The sequence below is a fragment of the Trichosurus vulpecula genome, chromosome 7 (genome assembly GCF_011100635.1).
Source record: "Trichosurus vulpecula isolate mTriVul1 chromosome 7, mTriVul1.pri, whole genome shotgun sequence".
NCBI lineage: Eukaryota > Metazoa > Chordata > Mammalia > Diprotodontia > Phalangeridae > Trichosurus > Trichosurus vulpecula.
The window spans coordinates 32,947,780-32,962,467 of NC_050579.1; the positions used below are offsets into that span (position 1 = coordinate 32,947,780).

Sequence of the window (14,688 nt, forward strand, 5' to 3'; positions counted from 1 at the left end):
AAGGCAGGCACAATTTTATTTTTGTTTCTGTATCCCCGGAGCCAAACCTGGCGCCTGGCGCATAGTAGGTACTTACTAGATAAATGCTTATTGATGAATTGATTGATTTCAATTTCAATTAGACAAATATATATTAAGTGTCTACTATGTACCCTGTGCTATATAGAGTTCTGGGCATAGAGAGACAAAAATAAGGCAGTCCCTGTAGTTAGAGAGTTTACATATTCTACTAAGAGGCACAGTAAAGGCTCAATAAATATGGCGGACAGTCTAATGCTCTCCTGATACCTCATTAACATCCATTTCCTATAAGAAGGGCAGTAGTAGTAGTAGTAGTATCAGCGATGGCTCAGACCAACCGTGTATGCTGCTTTACCATTTACAAGTCCAGCATGCTTTCTGCTATATTGCCATTCCACCCAAATACTGAAGATCCTAGAGCTAGAGCTGGGAGGACTCAGAGGCCATCAAACCCAACCTCTTCATTTTATAGGGGAGGAAACGAGGCCTAGCAGAGGTTAGGTGCCCAAGGTTACAGAGATAAGACTTGAACCCATATTTGCTGACTCCAGAGTCGGTGCATTTGCCCCTGCACCATGCTGTTTCCATAGAAGAAAGAATAGGGTCACAGAAGGCCCTCACACTTACTCCTTTTTAGCTTTAGAATGTGCTGTATGTACAGGCCTGGCTCAGCTCCCTACAAACGCCACATTGTGGAGGTGGCAGAGAGTAGGAGCCTGGGAAGGACAGCCCACAGTGGAGTCTAGCATGATGCCCATGGAGGGATTGTCTGAGACGGTCCTTGCTTAAAGATAATTTATATTTCACAGAAAAGCAACTGCACAGTTCAGTGGACAAATTCTTACCTTGTCTGATTTCTTCCACAAAGCTACAGTAGCCACCCACCAGGGAGACAAGAAAAGATATGGCCATCCTGGGTGGCCATCACGTTCCCCTTGCCTAGATGGCTTGGCATTTCCCCACGAAGCCAGGCTGGAAAGCACACAAGGACTAAGACCAATAATCTCTTTTCCCTCCTAGGTTAAGGACTAATAACAGCATAGCACACATCCAGCCTAGCATGGGGAGGGGGGAGGAAGGGATGGGAACTACTTCTAACTTGACTTTCACAAAGTGGGGTCTGGTGGCCTCAGCATTTACTAGCACACAGTGGGTGTGCCTGGCACACTTTAATGGCAGGTTGTTGTTGAACTGAAATGAGATGATGCAACATTATCTGCGGGTTCCATTGGGACAACAGCTTCCCAGGGAAGAAAAGAGTGAGCCTACCGGGGGTGGGCCACCTGTGGCCTTGAGGACACATGGGGCCCTCTAGGTCCTTAAGTGCAGCAGCCCTTCTAGTGAATTCAAACTTCACAGAACAAATCCCCTTAATAGAAGGATGTGTTCTTACAACCTGAGCCCCAGGGTAACCCAAGTCTCTGGGCTCACACAGGCTGGACCCAACTCCAGGGGCTTTTCCAAGAAGGTGATATCCCCTTTTTTTGGCTTGTTTCCACCTAGAATTTGTTTCAGGAAAATTCTACAAATGTAGCTTAGGTGTAGCTTGTAGCTAGATGGTGCAGTAGATAGAGCCTTGGAAGGCAGGAAGGCGAGCTCAAATTCTGCCTCAGACACTTACTAGCTGTGTGGCCCTTGGGAAATTGGCTGACCTCTCTCTGCCTCAGTTTCTTCATCTATAAAATGGAGATGATAGTACCTGCCTCTCAGAATCGTGAAGATCAAATGAAATAATGTCTATAAAGTGCTTTGCAAACCTTAAAGCCTTATATAAAAATACTCATCATTATTCCAGGGAATCTCTTTCTTCCACAGGGTCCTACAGAATCTCTTCTTTCTTGAAAAGATTCAGTCCCAGAACTCTCAGCCTGGAGAACTCTCAGATGTGGAGCTGCTCTCAAGGCAAGCCTCCAGGGCTGGCAGCATGGAGTAGTGGGAAGAATGCTGAACTTGGGATCAGACAGCCCTGGGTTCAAATCTCACCTTAGCTGGGTGACCCTGGGCAAGTCACCTCACTTCCTCATTTGTAACATGGACAGAATAATGATTACCATACCTGCCTACCAGGGTTGTCGTGCAGTTTGGATGAGAAAATGCATGGGAATTTCTTGGTGGATAACAACTATCCTCAATAGCGCTTTCTCTGACTCTTATGACTGCTTGGTTCCTAACTCCGTAGGATTCTATCTTGAGAGTTGGAAGAGGCCTCTAGTCTTCGGTCACCCAGTCCAGCCCCCATGTTTTACAGATTAGGAAAGCCGTCACCGAGATATCAAGGGACTTGTCCAAGGTCACACATCCCCTATTTCATGACTGCAGGCTTTGCCCTGATCCCTCACCAGCTGTCTGGAAATAAGGTATCAGCAACATCAGGGAGAACTGGCAGAGGGAGAGTGGGCAACTTCAATCAGTGACTTCTAGAAGAAAAAAATAATAGCCCATGTCACAGGAATGGGGAACCTATAACCTCAAGGCTACATGTGGCCCTCCAGGCCCTCAAGTGCAGCCCTTCACATGTGGCCCTCTAGGTCCTTAAGTGTGGCCCTTCACATGTGGCCCTCTAGGTCCTTAAGTGTGGCCCTTCACATGTGGCCCTCTAGGTCCTTAAGTGTGGCCCTTCACACATAGCCCTCTAGGTCCTCAAGTGCAGCCCTTCACATGTGGCCCTCCAGGCCCTCAAATGTAGCCCTTCACATGTGGCCCTCCAGGCCCTCAAGTGTAGCCCTTCACATGTGGCCCTCTAGGTCCTCAAGTGCAGCCCTTCACATGTGGCCCTCTAGGTCCTTAAGTGTGGCCCTTCACATGTGGCCCTCTAGGTCCTTAAGTGTGGCCCTTCACACATAGCCCTCTAGGTCCTCAAGTGCAGCCCTTCACATGTGGCCTCGAGGCTGCAGGTTCCCTACCCCTGGTCCATGACATCTGGAAGCACGTATGCTCTATTAGATGGTGGGTCAGGGGGTCATTTTCATGGGTAGAGGACAATGGCAGGTTCCTGGCTAGATAATCACTCATCAGTACATTACAGGAGAGATTCCTTCGGTGTATGATGTGGATTAGGTGGCCACTGAGATCCCTCCCAGCTCAATGCTGCTTTTTAAGGTGGGAGCTGGAGGCATAATGGATGCTTCACTGGATTGTGAGGCCAAGGACCTGGGTTTGAATTCTGACTTAAATCTCAGGATTCTAAATTCGAAAATCTCAAGTCCAGTATCTGCCTGGGCCTGCAGGGCCTGGACTGAAGAGCCCCTAGCTGCCAGAGTGAATAAGGCAGCGGCCAGCAGGCTCCAGGAAGAAGCACAGCTGGGCGTGGATGGGGTGCAGGCAGCCCCGTGCACAGTAGGCCCATTCTGGCGATGCTCACCCTTCCCACTCTCCTTGGGGAATCGCCACCTGTTCGAGGGCTGCATTTGTGAGGCTGGGTCATTCCTTCAGAGCAGCATCTACCCACAACTGAGAGGCCACAGGCTTCCTGGATGCTGCAGGTCAGAGCTGTGACTGGGCGGGGCCGGGGACTGGGAATGGGGGCGGGGCGCCTAATGCTCCTCCCTGAAGCCATCTTCTGGATGCTTCTACTCAAGCTGCCCTTCCCTGGAGCCACCTGCTCTTCTGTCCCTCTCCATCTCCTCCTGGGGATGCCTGGTGGAAACCAAATGGACTGGGGCGACTGTCTTCTGTCCCTCCCTGCCCCCTCAAGTGTCAGGGACCTCAGAGCCTTCTGGTTCAGCTTCAGTTTTACAGATGAGGAAACTGAGGCCCAGAGAAATTAGGTGAGCTGCCCAAGGGTCAAAGCCAGGATCGAAACCCACGTCCGTACTTATGGTTCTGCACTGCCTCCCTATAGATGCTGGCGCAGTAGAGTGGAGAAGAACGCTGATACTGGAGTCATCTCTGTGACCCTGGCCAAGTCAGCTTCCTCATCTAAAAAGTGAAGGGGACTGAGCCCTCAGCTCCAGGCTCCTCCTCTTTCTCCTCTCTCTCTCTCTCTCTCTCTCCTCTCTCTTATATTCTCTTTCTCTCTCTCATATTTTCTCTCTTATATTCTCTGTCTCTGTCTCTCTGTGTATCTCTCTCTCCCACCTCCATCTCTCTAGACCCAAATCTCTAAGTGCTATCTCTGACATGATTTCACCTCAAATTTAACTAAAACCAAATTTATTCAACCCCTCAAAGTACCTCCCCCTCAAGACTTCCTTCTTTCTGCCAACTCTCATCACTCTCCTCCTCTCTGCCGTGTGAAGCCTCAGCCTCATCACTGACTCCTCCCCCTCCCTCGACCCTCTCACCCCATCACCAAGGCCTTGTGGCTTCTTCACTTGAAATGTGGCCAGGATCTATTCCATCCTCCTCATTCTGACTGCTCCCACTCCCAGTCGGGTCCTCATCACCTCTGGGGCAGTCAGTGCTCTTAGGAATTCACAGAGAGGTTTTCCCCTGGCTTCCTTTAAGACCTATCTGAAATCCTGCCTTCTGTAGGAGACCTTCCCTGGGCCTCCCTAGTTGCTAATATTTTCCCCTTTCAGATTTCCTTCCATCTACTCACTATACATCTTGCATGTACCCAGATATTCACATGTTGCCTCCCCCAGTAGAATGTGGTAAGAATGTGGTAGCTCAGTGGATAGAGCACCGGGCCTGGAGTCAGGAAGACCTGAATTCAAATCTGGCCTCAGACACTCATTAGCTGTATGGCTCTGGACAAGTCACTTAACTCCTATTACAGCCTTCTAGCTAATCTCCTTGATTCCTGTCTCTCCCTTTCCATCCTGTGACACTCACAACCACACTCACATCCTTCTATAAAGCGTCACTTTCATCTTGTCCCCTCCCTACCCTGAAGCCATCAATGTCTCCTCACTGTCCACAAAGTAAAGGCTAAACTAGGCTCAGAGACCTAGACTGAAAAAAGACCTCAGAGGTCCTTTCCCTAGTCCAAAAGCTAATCCAAAGGCCTCATTTTACAGAGGAGTAAACTGAGACCCACTTAATGAAAGTGTAGTGACTTGTCTAAGGTCATACAGGTAGCGTCAGAGGGAGATTTGAACGCAGCACCTCTGACTCCAGAATCAGTGTTCTATCTATCATCTCATGCTGCCTCCTTAGCCCAGCATGCTAGATCCTCCATAATATGGTCTTATCACTGGCTGTTCAATGACATAAATCCTTCTCACCCACCAGCTTGCATTTACAAACTTTTCCTCAGTCAATCCCACCTCCACACCTTTGTTCATACTGATTTTCCCATCCAGAATGCCCTCTCCATTCCTCTTCAGCTCTATAGATCACTGGGTTGTCCAGCTGGTGTACATTATTAACAGAACAATGACTGGGCCAACAAATCCACAGGAATTTATTATTAAAGAAATAGTAAGATATAATTAAGAAATTATTAAGTACTTACTGTATACAGGTATGGATAGGAGTGATATCTGTGAACTAGAACAAGCTCAAAAAGGCTAGAGGCTCCAATTATTTAGAATTATTATATATTATGTATATGTTAGAATTATTTAGAATTCTAGAACACAAACTGCCTCCCATCTCAGGTGTCCTTATAGCTTTCAAGTATCATCACTTTCCTAGTTTCTCTCATCTGAAAACTCAGTGGCTGAAACCAGAGCTGGAATCAATCAAGCAATCAAGAAACATTTATTAAGCACCTACTGTTTGCCAGGCTCTGTGCTAAGTACTGGGGATATAGACAAAAATAAAATAGTCCCTACCTTCAGGGAGCTGAGCACATTCTTATTCTTGGAGGTAGGCAACACCCAACCAAGTATCTCTCTATGACACATTTTTCCACCACACCAGCCCAGTGCCTTCCCCCTCAAGTGAACACCTAATGGACAATGCTGCCTACGTCACTTAATTATCTGAACCATATAATATTTTGTGATTTGTATTCTGCCTCTGACACATACTTGTAACTGGCTATGTAACTGTGGACATATTTTTTAACTTCTCAGTACAACTTTCTAAGACTATAAGTGGTAGAGAAGGTGCCAACTTGCATTGGTAGAGGGAGTTCTTCACTGAGCGCTCTCTATACTGATAAAATCACGGGTCCTACCTTTGTCTCACCCATGAGATTTTAAATTTCTTGAGGGGACCATGTTTGGTTTAGATATCACAATATCCCCCACAGCCCCTAGTACAAGGCTGGGCCCACGATGGGTGCCCTGCACATATCTGTTGAAGTAACATTAATTAATTGATGAATCAATCACAAATATTTATTAAGTACCTGCTGTGTACCAGGCATAATGTTGGGTGCTGGGGAGACAAAGACAGAAATGAATAGTTCCTGCTCTCCAAGACATAGGGCTAACAAAATATTGTATAGGGATCATAGTTCTAGACCTGGAAGGGAACTCTCTTCATTATACAGATGGGGAAACTGAGACCCAGAAAGGACAAGTGATTTGCCTAAGTTCACCAAGGTCGTATCAGAGGCAGTACATGAACCCAGGCCCTCTGACTCCAGTGACAATGCTGGTATTCATACTATACTTATTACTGCTTTATACCAAACAGGTTTAATCTGGGAAGGCTTCCTGGAAGAGGTGAGTTGTGAGCCAGGACATCAGGGAGATGAAAAATAAGAAATGGTGGCCTATGGAGGAATGGGAGCAATATTTCAGGTGGAAGGGAAGGTTCTGTTTCTGTCTCCCACTATCCCAGCCTGGGGTCCCCAACCCAGACCTTTCAGAGCCCTCCAGCCAGGGGCATGACTAACGCAGAATTTAGAGGGTACTGACAGTACCTTTAGTCTTTCAGCAACATAGAAGCAACTAAGCTCAGTACCTGGTTAACAAAACAGAGTCAAATTAGGGAGTTACTAGAGAGTTATTTTCTCCATATTGCCCTGTTCTGTAGCAACTGCATTCTAAGTAAGCTGCAACCTGTTATAATCTACTTTATACCCCCCGCTTCTGTCCTTCTGGTATATGAGGATCCTGCCTCAGCTCCTGAAAGCTTTGGAGGCCGCATTCATTTTACTTTTCCCAGGTACAAAAATTAGAAATGTCACTCTTCCTGCAACTTTGGAGTCTTTTCTTGGACAGAAGCACAGAAGGCCTCACTCTGCTCTCTCTCAGTGCCTCTTCCAGTTCCAAAGACCTTGAGTTCAATTTTAAACCCTTTGCTTTGGAGGAAATAAGATGCAAACTTCCCCTGTCTCTGCTCTTCCCACCATGTAAACCTTCCTTAATAGATGGTGAACTAATTCTGAATCTGTTGTACACCCGCCTCTTCTTATACATAATTAAAAGGCCAGATGAGTCTCCATCTGTGCCTCTCTGGTCCATCTCTGGCGAGGTGATTCCTTCATTCCCCCCATCCCCCTAGTTGGCACCTGCCCAGAACTGGGCAGAGTTGAGCAGCAGCTGCTTCAGGGGGCTCAGGGCTCTGATCTCATAGGGTGAAGCTGTCCAGATTTTTAGCATCTTGAAAGGAAAGAGAGGCCAGTATCTTATAATACTTTGCCTGGGTGAGATGGCTTATCCCCATGGGACTAGGCCTCAGCGCTGGGGGTTCAGGGTTTCAAGTCTTTCCCTGATTGGGGAGGGGGAGATAGGGGGATAAACAGGGGTATGCTGGAAGCAGCTCAACCAGCTAGCTAATTGTTAAATTTTCAGTGTGAGCATTTATACCTCAGAGGTTGGTGAATGCCAAAATTGGTAACAGTCAAATCAGGGCTATTTTATTGGTTGTCTAGACTTAAGAAATTAATGGAGAAAATATTAGTAATTCAAATTAAGCTTAAAAGTGAGCTGAGGGCACATGTTTTTGGTATTTTTCCCCCTAGAGAACTGTTTGTTAAACATTTATCAGCACACCTCTGCCTACACACTACAAGTCATATGTTCTGATGTTCTCCACAGGAGGCTTGCCCCAACTTTGGTAATGTCATTACCCCATAGGGCCACCTTCTGACTCTAGGAAAATATACAAATTAATTAGCCTGGTGTCCAAGGACCTTCCCAATATGGCTCCAAACTGCCTGGCATAGAGTAAGTACTTTGTAAGTCCTTCTGTCGCTCCTCCCTCCTTCCCTTCTTTCATTCCTTCTTTCTTTCCTTCCTTCCTTTCTTCCTTCCTTCTTCACTCCCTCCCTCCTCTCCTTCCTCTCTTCCTTCCTTTCTCTTTCTCCTTCCCTTCTCTTTCCTTTCCATCCTAGTTCAGCTCATGTGCCCCTCCTTCATGATATTACCTGCTATGTTAGCCCAGCTGAAAGGGTCCCTCCCTCCTGAAAGTTTTCTAGGGCACTTTGTCCTGATTTCTTCCTCTACCACTCGCACACCTTACTCAGTTTTAGTATTATTTATATATGTCAATACAACCAATCTTTCCTCCACTTCAATGGAATGAATTTCAGTGCCTTGAGGGAAGCCATAAGCAGAGCAGGGGGACCAGGCCCCCAGCCCACTTTCCAGTCTTTCCTCCACACAATGACATACTGCCATGCCAGCTTACTTGAGGGCCTTCATTTATAACACTCCCTCTCTGTCTGTCTGCCTTTGCAATACCGTCCTCCATGCCTGGAATGCTCTCCTCACCTCCACCTCTTAGAATCCCTGGTCTCCTTCGAGCCTCAACCTAAGTATCCCCTTCTGCATGAGTATTTTCCAAATCCCCCTACCTGCTTCACCCTTTCCCTAGAAGGCTACCCTTGCTCTGTGTGTGTGTGTGTGTGTGTGTTTGCGCACGCATGTGTGTGTCGCATATGCCTGTGTATGTACATGTTATCTCTTTTGTTAAAATATAAGCTCCTTTAGGGCAGGAGCTCTTCCCTGGCACCAAGCACAATGCCTGGTACGTAATAGGAATTTTTCAAATGCTTGATGGTTGACTGATTGGTTGAAGGTGCTAACATTTAGAATGTGTAGACAATATTTTTAGATTCCTTCAGTAAGATAGAAACAATTTAACTTAACTTATTCTGGTTTAAGGAAAGCCCCATGACAGCATATAGGGGAGTACTGACCTGAACTTCTTAGCTACTGATTTTATTATTTTTGTATAAATTTGATATGAGGAATATACATTATTACTTTAAAATGTTGCAGCATTGAAAGAAGCACCTAATTTGGTTTTAATATGGAATTTACTTTAATAAATGCTTCAGAAAAATCCCAAAAATTCATCAGAAGGAACAATTAATAAAGAAAACCAAAGAGCAATAGATATATGCTTCTCTATCTGGTGTAAGTCTACACAAGAAGACTGCCAGAAACCTGGGGAGGTTCTGAGAGGAAACAAGCCAGGGGAGGCAGAAGGTACAGTTCCAAAGAGGCCCTGGCCAGAGCCACAGCAGGGAAATGGCCAGGGTAGTGGCCAAGCAGCAAAGCACTTGGGGTCTTGCAGGAAACACGCTACCAGCACAATCAACAATAGCTACTTGGGGCCTATCAAGACCTTATTAACAGATGGAACCAACTTCTAGTCCAGGACTGTGCAAGGAAGACAGAGGAAGGGCTCAGGCCAAAGCCTGAGTGGAGCCAGTTGAGCTAGAAGCCAGGATTGGTGCAGAAGGTGGGTCCTAATCCCAGCCATCTCATTCAGAATGGCAAAGGACTAGAGGCTGGCCTGAGTAAGATGTTCCAATACAGAAACTGAGGCTGGAGATATGAGTAAACAAAAGAAAATTAAATACGTGACACAGAAATACTTACAGGTTGAGACAAACAACTAAATGTAAGCACCCAGTTCACAAGGGTAATTACTTGAATTGCAATATCCCAGGTGAGTATCCCCCAGCCTTTGTAGAGTGGCCTCCATGCGTGTCCTAGGATCTCAGTCTCCCTTACCCCCAAATTGAGTTTATTTTTAGAATGCTTTTTCTACTGTTTCTCCTGGGCATGAAAAATTTAGCTATGGCTCCCTTGGAAGGTCTGATATCCATGTGGAAAATTATCAGCTATTTAAAACCAGCTGCCAATACCATGTCAAGAACAATTGACACAAAATGTGCCATCTTTTGGAGAGACACTGTGCTTCTGCCAAGCACTAAATCCACCATCATCATTCTCAAAATAGAACTGAGAAAGGCTTTCAAACCAAAGAGGGAATCCAACCAAAATGTCATCTTAATTACTTAATATATTTGAATAGTATTGAGTTTTAAGGCTCCCCTGAAGGCACATTAAACAGCTCTTTCCTCTCCTAAAAACCTTCTCCAAAGATATAAAAATGTCATTTGGACGATCAGAGTGTTTCAAGGAAGACCAGAGAGACTGAAGGCTTTGAGCTTGAACCTGAAGGTTAAATTAACCAATGGATTAAGGCAATATATGACACTTTCCTTGGTTTTTTCCAGGTCAGTCAGACTAAGTAGAAAGCTATCGAAGAGAAGCTGAAACTGACTGCGTTAAGAGACAGATTAGCATCCTGAAGTCAAAGTTTAATGGGGAAAACACATTTGGCATCATTAACACCTACACAATACCAGTCTTACTGTATACTTTTGGCCTGGTAAAACAAAAGACAATGGGTCTCTAGAAGGTATCCACACTAAAACCAATAAACAATGTTAATGAAAAACGAGGCTCATTACCCCATGGAAGCTATAGAAAGTTGAATATTTTCTCGCTAAAAAGATGGATTGACAGAGGCTCTCAAAGGACATGAAAAACAGGTTAAGAAGACACAGAAATGCTTTTGGATCGAAAAGACCTTACTTAAGAAACAATAGAGACTTAACTATAGGTATATATCACCAGATCTGTTGAATGTAACCAAAAAGTGTTTTCTCTCTGTATGGAGCCTATGATGTTGCTGAGGTCCAAGACTGGAATCAAAAGACCCTCTATGGATGACAACCATGTAAAACTCAATCAACAATATTGCAACAAAGAAGCACTAACATAAGTGACCAAATCATGCATATTAGTCTATAAAAATGAGGGCATTAATCATGGCAATCCAGGATCAGATCACTGCCACCAGAGAGCATAAAAAAAGATTAACCTTAGTAAGTGTGGATTTATTGATCAAGGTAGATTATGCAGTGGAATGTAATATGTCACACAGGATGCAAAAACGTATTATCTACCAGATACCTAGAGGGACATAATGAGGTGGCTGGAATTTTATAGGGTGTCCCAAAAATTTTAGTCTAGATTTATGCTTTAATAAATTTAGAAGTGTATCATACGTACAATGGGTATTATATTGTTTGCCTTCTCAATGGGTGGGAGAGGGTCTAGCGGGAGAGAGACAATTTGTAATTAAAAATAAAATTTTTAAATTAAAAAATTAACAACAGAAGTATAAATTCTACAAGCTTACAAAAATATGAAAGGCTAATTATTTAAAATTTCAAAATGTTGATATGTTTCTTATTAAAATTAAACATAACTATTATCTTGTACTATATATTGCTCCAGGTGATTTTCAAGCTTTCTAAAAACTTCCATCAGCTGCTTCTCAGCTGCTCTCCCAGCTGCATCTGTAATCCTGGCCTCCAGCTCACCCAAAGGATGAGGTTTTGATGTGACCTCTATAAGAATCAGTCTAATGGAGGTAGATGAAACGACCAAGGTGACCAACCATCCATGAGTCTAAGAATGGCATTCTGAAACTTCTGCACACACAGTGCATAATGACAAGGTGCCCCATCTTGTTGAAGTGAAAATTTATTTTCAAAATTCATAAAACTAGATAAAATAAATTTAAATACTTAAATTTTCAAATGATACTTTCATAAGTTTGTAGTAGTTATATTTCTGAAGGCATTAATGTTTAAAGCAGCACTAAGACTTTTAGGACACCTCAACCACCGGAGGCTCACTACTCTATAAACTAATAAATAGCATATTCCTTCCCCATAAAACCTCAGACTATCCTGGAAAATTCAACAAGTGTCTTTAGAGAGAGAATTGTTGCCCACGATTGCTTGTATATAACACTTATCTATAAAAATTTAAGAACAAAATTTTTAATAGTTATTACTGTACCAAACACTCATAATCTCCCAACTACACAAAATGAAAAGCTTTCAAAATATAGAGATCAAGAGAAGGAAATACAACCCTGTGGAAACAGGACAAGGTTCGGGTCCTCTCTGTTGTTTTGTATGTTACTTGACTCATCCCAAAAATGTTTTCACTGAGTCTACAGAGGAGAAGCTAACATCCCAGTACTTTTATTCAAGTAATAAAACACAGTTATATTTTATCCACCCGTACAACAGGCTGCCAAATATTAAGCATACATAACAATAACAGGGTCTTTCCCCAGAATTGTTTGTATGTGAATTCCATCAAAACATGGTGATAAAAATGAGGTTGATACAAATAATACAAATTTAAGCGTAGCCTTTTAAAGTTTACAAATTACTTTCCAGACATCTCATTGGCATCTCACAAAAACCCCATGAAGCAATGCAAATATAATTCTATCCACTTCACAGATGAGGCTTAAAAAACTGACTTGCCAAAAGCTACGTGGCTAGAGTACCAAAATCCATACTTGAACCCAATATTTCTGAGTCTAAGACAATTAATAGCTCTTAAAGCAAATCATGTTGCCTTGCTGGGACTCAATTTCCTCATTTGTAAATGAAGAAGGCTGGGCTAGATGGCTTCTGAGGTCTCTTTCAGCTCTCTGTATTTGAGTTTATGATCCAACAGATGAATGGTGTGTAGGGAGGCCGCAGGGGTAGGGTGTCCCAGTAAGCATCACTAATAAGCTGACACAGAGAGGGATAGCATCAAAAAACCAGTGTACTGGTCAGCAGCAGGGGACCCTTCAATTAGGCATAACCCTCAGACAGAGTTATTGAGCAGAAAGAAAATAAAGCTGCGGGTCTCTTTGACGAGACACATTTTTTATATTTCACGAAAAACATGAAAAAAGCCCCAAATCCCCAAATGATGGAAGCTGTATTTCTCCAGAAACCCAGGCAGCTGTCTGAGGTCTCGCCACCTCCACTCCCCAGATCAATGCTTATTAGAGTGATGGGAGCCAAGCTGCCTTCTCTGGCTCCCAGCCGGGCTTCTCTGCCTGTCACAGACAATCCTTCTAGCCTGTTTTCTGCTGGCAATTAGAGCCTGCCTCCCCATGCCAGATGACCAGGCAGCAAAGGGAGGGATCGAGACCTGGGGGTGGGGGGAGCAGGAGGGAGGACAGAAGAAGCCAAGAGGAAATCTCAGAGAGTCCAACTAACCCTCATTTTTTAGTATTTTTTAAACTATCATTCACATCATATAAATAAATCATATAAATAAGCATATATTCATATCATATTATTTTATTTCTATATAATTTCCTCCCATTTTTTCCATTCCCTCAACCCTCTCTTGAACTCTCCCTTATAACAATAAGTTAAACAAAACATCCAATACCATGACTGTTTGCAAATGCATACAGTATTCCCCCCTGGTGGTGCTTCACCTTTCTGCTCAGAGAGGGGCCAACCCAGTCATAGGATCCTGGGGTCGCAGGCCTGGAAAGGACCTTTGGAAATAGAGCATCATCTATTTGGAGCCGAAGGGGACTTTGAAGGCCCCAAGTCCAACCACGTCATTTTACAGAGAAGGAAACTGAGGTTTCCTCAAGAGGTTAAGAGATTGTTCAAGGCCACATAGCTAGAAATTAAAAGAGGAGGATTAGAACTCAGATCCTTGGCCTCTAAATCTCTTTCCATCTTTCTATATTGCACTTTGGCACGTTGACTAGGGAGTGGGGGAAGAGGCAGGGTTTTAGAGGGGGAGGGGAACCTACCTTTTCCTCGGGCCCAGGTGTAGGATCGACTGGTGCCGGTGCTCCTTGGGTCACTCATGGGAGGCTCTATGGGGGGGAGTCTGAAGTGGGGTTCGCTGGCTTGGCCCGGTACCTTCAGTGGCAGAATGTATTTTGGCAGTGCTTTGTAAAACCATGCCCCGGACCTCTTCCAGACCTAGGGATAAGACACATCTGCAGTGGGTGATACCAGGGGGTCCCCTCTCTCCCACAAGCCCCACTGTTTTCATTTTAGCTTAGACCTGTGGCATGTGGGTGGCCCAGGGAATAGAGCATTGGACTTGGAATCGGGAAGACCTGAGTTTGAATCCTCTCCCAGCTACATCCTAGCTATATGACCCTGTCTGCCTCAGGTTCCTCATCTGTAAAATGGGACTAGCACCTGCCTCCTAGGGATGTTGTGAGAATCAAATGAGAAAATGTGTGTAAAGAGCTCTGTCAATCTTATGATGCTATGCGGACACTAGTGAATACTGTTATTTCATCAATGAAGGGAATCCCTGGTGTGGAAACTCCCTCCATCAATGTAGGTTAGCCACTTGTACATAACTCACAGTGATAGAGAATTGCCTGGGATGGGGAGAGGTTAGGTGGGGGACCGGTCCAGTATGAATCAGAGGCAGACCCAGAGAGGTGGTCTTCCTAACTCTAAGGTTGGCCATGATGCCAGGCTGCTTCTCTGAACCCACCATATTGCATGGAATCCTCCAAGGACCTGTGATTCCATAGGAATAGGTGCTCTCTCCTCTAATACAGATCGCTGTCCCTCTGCATCTCCATGGATGCACTAAGGAAGGTGAGGAGACTAAATACGTGCCAGATGCAGGGGAAGATGAGTCTCTGCCCCAAGGCTGGTCTGTAGACGGCGGGCACGGTCTGTTTCCTTGGGCATCTTCTAAGCCCTGCCAGGTTGGCAGAGTCTACCAG

The 14,688-nt window shown here is 44.7% G+C and overlaps 1 protein-coding gene across 4 annotated transcripts in view; it reads right to left on the reverse strand.

Moving 5' to 3' along the window:
- RPH3AL (rabphilin 3A like (without C2 domains)) overlaps positions 1-14,688 on the reverse strand; it is a 169,573-nt gene that overhangs the window by 45,873 nt on the left and 109,012 nt on the right. For all 4 annotated transcript variants that reach the window (XM_036769264.1, XM_036769263.1, XM_036769261.1 and 1 more), the window contains one exon: positions 13,744-13,918. In XM_036769264.1, the coding sequence (XP_036625159.1) occupies positions 13,744-13,918 (175 nt within the window). The remainder of the gene's footprint in view (positions 1-13,743; positions 13,919-14,688) is intronic.